The 6120-nt window shown below is 46.2% G+C and overlaps 2 protein-coding genes across 2 annotated transcripts in view; both read left to right on the top strand.

Moving 5' to 3' along the window:
- Positions 1-6120, top strand: part of LOC115281184 (zinc finger protein 665-like) — a 52598-nt gene that overhangs the window by 33612 nt on the left and 12866 nt on the right.
- Positions 5172-6120, top strand: part of LOC115281207 (putative protein ZNF720) — an 8753-nt gene continuing 7804 nt past the window's right edge. Inside the window, exon 1 of the mRNA XM_029926541.1 lies at positions 5172-5244. Coding sequence (XP_029782401.1) covers positions 5230-5244 — 15 coding nt within the window. The 5' untranslated portion in view covers positions 5172-5229. The remainder of the gene's footprint in view (positions 5245-6120) is intronic.

Raw genomic sequence — 6120 nt, 5'->3', positions numbered from 1 at the left:
CTCAGGACAGTCCTGTGGCTGGTTCCAGTTCCCCTCAGGGGTGTTTTGTTCTCAGGGGCTCCCTCCTGAGCCAGGTGACAAGCTGGAAGGGACCCAGTGTGAAAGTTTGAAGCCAAAATTGAGGCAGCCAAAGTCTTCCTTCTTGCCCTCCATTTTGTCAGCCATGAGTGGCAGAACTGGGTCTGTCTGAGGCCACTGGAGCCAGGTGCTTTTAGATCCTTGGGTCCTGCTTCCGAAGTAATTACCACACTCCATCTAATAAACACACCCCTCATCTCCCATAGTTAATAAGTGTGTACATGTCTGTGTGTGTGTGTGTTGAGAATACTTAGCTTAGCCTTTCCTAGCAAATTTTGGTTAACTTTAATTAAGAATATTAAATTTTTTTTATATTGGAGAGGGACAGAAAAAGAGAGAGAGGGTGAGAGAGTGAGCAGGGGAGGTGTAGAGAAAGAGGGAGACACAGAATCTGAAGCAGCTCCAGCCGCTTAGCTGTCAGCACAGAGGCAGATGCAGGGATTCAAACCCTCAGACTGTGACATCATGATTGGAGCTGAAGATGCATGACCAACGCACTCACCCACCCAGGCACCTTACCTCTAGCAAATTTCAAGTGTGCAATAGTGTTAACTCTAGTCACCATGCTGTAAACGTTCAGTGCCTACACAGCCTGCACCAGTAAACCTTTTACCATTTGATCCAATGTCTGAACATTTCCCAGTCCTTAGCCCCTGGCAACAAACATGCCAATCTTTATAATTTTGTCTTTTGTAGATTCCACATATATGTGATTTTGATGAGGGACTTGAGGCAGGCTAGGGGCAAAGCACAAGCCAGCACACCCCCCTCCCCAGATGGGACATGATGGATATTCCTTGCACACTTCAGGCTACCCTAAAACAGGAAAGGACAAACAAACAAACAAACAAACAAACAAACATTTAAACTGAGAAGAGTCTCCAGCAGCTTACCAGAAACAAACAATCCCATCACAGCCTAAAGTCCAGGAGCTCCCTGATGACTCAAGGTTCCTGCTTTGCTGGAGGAAGAAACTATCTTACATGTAGAATAGTAAGCCTCCAGTGAGTGTGCAGCAAGTGAAAGTCTCTTTGGAAACGCCCTATAGACTTTATCTCCCTGGACTCCATAAAAGGGTCACACACACACACACACACCCCTCCCACTACCCCAGTGCACCTCTTTCTGCCCATGGGTCCTGTCTCCATGGTTTAATAAAATTAGACGCCCTCAAGAATTTGTTCTTGGTCACCGGCTGCAGACCCCACAAACGCCACATCACCAAAAATGTCATCAATTTCATACAGTATTTAGTTTTCTGTGTGTGGCTCATTTAACTTAACAAAATGACCTTTCGGATAATTCTCTTGGTACAAAGGGAAAGATTTCCTTCTTTTCTGAGGCTTTTATACCAAGAAGGAATTAGGGGAGGGACTTCTATTGGGAAAAGAGCTACTACCAGAGAGGAACTTTGGAAAAGAGTTGCCTGCCTGGCATGGCAAATATTTGCCCAACATGTACTCTTTCCTGTTTCCTGTGAATGTACTTCCCTTTCTGTAATTCTATATCCCTGCCCTTTTTCCTTAAGCAACAATGGCACTTGGGATCATTTGCGTGACTCTGATCCTCATCTTGTTCATGTTCCTATAATTAAGCCTTTTTTTCTCTTACGAGTCTGTCTTATAGTAGTTCAATTATTAGACCAGCCAAAGAATTGAGAACCGATGAAAAGAAAAAGGTGTCCCCTCCTACACATTATTCCGTTGTTGAGAACTGACTTGGTGCTATAGAACCAAAGAAACAGAAAAGAGAGACTGTGGGATAAAGAGGAACCATATCCTTCTTGCTTTGCCAGGTTGGGAAGGCTGAGGCAGGTCAGGGCCCTCAGAACGGCACGGCCACCCAGAGGAAGGGGCTGGGGGTTTGTAGGGAAACACAGGACCCATCTGGTGTGGACAGGAATCCTTTGTGCTGCCAGCCTTGTTCACTGAGTGTTCTGGGCGGTGCTGGGTTCCTCATTTAGAGAAAAGTAAAAAGGCTCAGAGGGCTGTATGAGTGGCTCAGTGCGTTGTGTCCCACTTGGGCTCAGGTCATGATCTCACAGATCCTGTGATCCTGCCTTGCATTGGGCTCTCTGCGGTCAGCTTGGAGCCTGCCTGGGACCCGCTGTCTCCCTGTCTCTGCTGGTCCCCTGCTCTTGTGCCCTCACTGTGTCTCTCTCTTGTGTCAAAAAAATTCACTTTAAAAAACTATTAAAAAGTGTAAAAAAGTGAGAGGGTCAGTCACCTCAAAGAGAAGAAGAAGGTTACGTAGTTTAATTATGCACCCATGCTATGTTTAAATGCAGTCCTTTTGATTTTTGTTCAACTTTATAGTTTTAAGCGATTTCAATTTCTGTCACCATGACAACCTGTCATAAGATCACTTTATTTTATTGGGAGAAGCCACCCAATATTTTCTAGAATCGCAAAGAAACTAGAGAAATCAGAAAATCAAAAAGAACCCCACAACCCCACGCGGTCACACCACATTTTAATGAAAATATTGAGCAATTAGTATAGAATATTTCTATTTTTTCGATGGGAGTTTAAAAATGAGACTGTTAGGGGTGTCTGGGTGGCTGCATTGGTTGGGCATCCGACGTTGGCTCAGGTCATGATCTCCCAGTTCAGGAGTTCGAGCCCCTGTCAGACTCTGTGCTGAGAGCTCAAAGGCTGGGTCTCCCTGTCTCTCTGCCCCTCCCCTGCTGGTCCTCTCTCCCTGAGAAAGAAACATTAAAAAAAGTTTTTTAGAAAAGGACTTTCTATTTGGAAAACTATTTGGCAGTGACTTAGAAAAATACACTTTCCTACTGAAGGGAAGTAGTTTGTCATCTCAAATTATGTCTCTTTGCCATAAGGATTATTTTAATCTGACAAAGGAGAAGCTCTGAAACCCAGGACAAGTCTGCTTTGTAAGAGACATTTGCATGTAGAAGAGAAAGTTCCATTTGGAAGGATGTCTCCCTCTGTGTAGCAGAAAGAGGGAGAATGTGGAAATCCCCAGAAACTGATCACTGGAGAAGGCCCGGATTTTAATGGAGACCGCAACCAGAGCCTTCCTTATGTGCTTTCCCTAGTCTCGTCCCCTATGCTTCCCACCAGTGGGATCACCTGTGGTGTTTCAAGCAGGATCCTTGCTGCTGGCCCCCGTCAGATTCCCAGAGGTGGGTCGGTGGAAACAGTGTTGTTGTAGTGAAGTGCCTCAGGGGATTCTGGGGCAGGATTTTTTTTTTTTTTACCTCAACCCCATTGGTTCCTGGTCTCCCTGCTTCAAGGAAAGAAGTGGGCACAAAATGAACAACAGGCCAAGTTGATTAGACTATAAGAGAGGGAGATGGAGGAAAGCTCTATGTACAGAGAGGGGGGCATTAGGGGGTGAAACCCGAGATAATAGGAAGGATCTTTGTGTTAGGAGGTTCCAGTCTTTCCCAATCTTGTTCCTTTCCCCCTTGTTCCTTCTCAGGTCTGGCACTTACTGGCTTTGAAAGGACACAGATCTAAGCCAAACTGAAGCCATGACAGGCTTTAAGTTTCCCCTCTGATCTAGAAGGCCTAAGTATCCGTTTCCCTGAAACTATCAGGCAGTTACACATTGTCTCAGGCAGGAGAGACCATGCTTGTAACACCCAATCAGGAAAGGCCAGCTCCCACTCTCCACAGACTCCAGGGTAAGGCCTGCAGATAGAAACTTTAGATAAGACCCAGTTACCTAATGTTAACATTAACCCGTTAATTGCCAAACAAAACCCTAGGCTGGCTCTGCAACTGGTTGATTTTAAAGGTCCTCTAAATCTTGTAATTGGATCCCACCAAAAGTAATGAACGCTCTAAACAATGTATGTGGTTAAAATTGCTGCCAATACTGTTGTACAGTTATGACTGGATCACTGTACCTGTGTCACAATTTCCTGTAACTCCCCCTTCCCAAACCCCAGAACAACCCTGCTCAGTGCTTGTTTGGGGCTCACATCGCGGATCCACTGCGCTGGTAAAGGCTGTGAGCCCGAGCCCATAATAAAGCCCTTTGCTTTTGCATGCGTGACTCAGTCTCCCTGGCCTTTGGGGGATACTGTGATCTGCGCATAACAGCTTCAGGACCAGATGCTGGGTTTCTTTCCATTGTACTGTTATGGAATCTGGACTGGATCACTAGGGGAAGACCCCAGCGCACTCTGAGATCTTGGAAAGGAGGAGGTTTATTTTACACTTGTAGGCTCAGAGGAGATCATTTTCCAGGGTCTGAGCTCAGAGCATCCACAGAGGGAGTAGTTTGTAGGCTGTTATTTCCGCATTCCTCATTAATGTCTGTGTCAAGCAGGGCGGGAAGAAGCAATTTTTACCTAGGTCTTTAGCCAAATTTCTGAGGGGAGCCTCAAGCGCAGTGGGTGGAGTCTGTCACATTCTTAAGAGGAACCTCACACCTGATGGGTTTTGCTGTGCTCAGACACTCCCAGCATTGTTCTAAAATGTGTCCTTTCCCCACCCAGAGACCTCAGGGCCTAATCTTTCCCTTTCTGCCTACAGAATCCAATCGTTTGCTATTATAATACTAAGTGAGGCCCAGGGTGAGGCTTGGAAGGCTTCCCAGTAATTACTGAGAGTTGAGAGGTGCCTGAGTAACTCAGTCATTTCACCTTCTGACTTGGGCTCAGGTCTTCCTGCTAGGGTTTGTGGGTTTGAGCGCCCTGTAGGGGTCTGTGCTGACAGCTCAGAATCTTTGCTTGTCTTTCTGCCCCTTCCCCTCTCATGCTCTGTTTCTTTCTCTCAAAAAAGAAATAAATATTATCAAGGTTTTTTTTTTAATATGAGCGTTGATGCAGGCTTTTCCTCAAGGAGAGGTAACAGGCCTCCTGTAAAGGAGCTGGGGAGGGTCAGGTCCAAGTAAGTAGCACACTTTCTTTGTGCTCAAGCAGAATTCCTGGGCTTCTGTGGGAAGGGAGGCCCCTGAAAGGAGGAAGAGGAGCCTCAGGGATTGGTCTCCAAGAGGGAGCTCACACCTTCAGGAAACCTGACACAAAGGACTAAGAAACTGAGCCTTTTCTGCATCTCAAAGTCTTGCCTGCCTGCAAGGAATTTACTGGGGAGCAACTTTGTTGCTGGATTTACAGACTTTTCCTCCTACTTCAGCTGGGATTTCCTACAAAGATCTTCTGAGGAAGAAAATCAAGAAATGACCAGTTCTCAGGTAAGCCTTGTGCCCCTGCCCGGAGGCCCTGTGTCTTATTCTGGGGAAATTCCATGTATGTAGAAACTGCAGGGCGCCTGGGTGTCTCAGCCAGGTGAGCCTCAGACTCTTGATTTGAGTTCGGCCATGATCCCAGGGACCTGCAATCCAGCCTTGAGTCCGGGTTCCTGCTGAACTTGGAGCCTAGTTTAATTCTCTTTCTCGACTTCTATGCCTCTTCTCCATTTGCTCCCTCTCTCTCTCTCTCTCTCTCTCAGTCTAACAACATCCCTCCTAACCTTGTCAGGAGAGACCACTTGGTCCGACTGCTGTTTGTGTGTTAGCGTATATGGGAGACAAAGAAGTACAAAGTTATAAAGACGATGCCATGTGGTGCTCAGGGCTCAGGTTAAAAAGCCAATAATTTTCTTTTTAGTTGTGATGATTCTGCTTTATGTTTTCACCTACTTTTTAACCTCAGAAATGACACTCAAGGCTAGGTGATTAGAACACTCCTCCTCTGTACCCCAGAAATCTGTGTCCCCAACCCGGCTTCCCGTAGGAAAACAACGAATGTCAGTTAGAAGGAAAAGTCCAGCAAGTATTGATCATATTGCCGTTGTGACGGATCCAGAGCGGGTGTGTGTGTTGAGTCCAAGCTTCCTGTTGCTGGTGGGGTCGGGTCCTGGGATCGCGCTCATGGAACACGGTTCCCATTTAGGTCTGATCTCAATGCCTTCTCTGCTCTGGGTAGAGTAGGTATGAAAATGCACAAACATGTCCGGTGGCAACCAGGACAGAATAACCTACTCGGTAGGGTGCGAAAAAGATACCTCAGAATATTCTGATATCACCAGACATGGAAGGTATATGTGATTGAAGTCTGTAAAAATCCAC

This window comes from Suricata suricatta, chromosome 16 (assembly GCF_006229205.1).
Source record: "Suricata suricatta isolate VVHF042 chromosome 16, meerkat_22Aug2017_6uvM2_HiC, whole genome shotgun sequence".
Taxonomy (NCBI): Eukaryota; Metazoa; Chordata; class Mammalia; order Carnivora; family Herpestidae; genus Suricata; species Suricata suricatta.
Note: the sequence above shows the minus strand (reverse complement) of the source record. Positions and strands in the feature narration are given on the sequence as shown.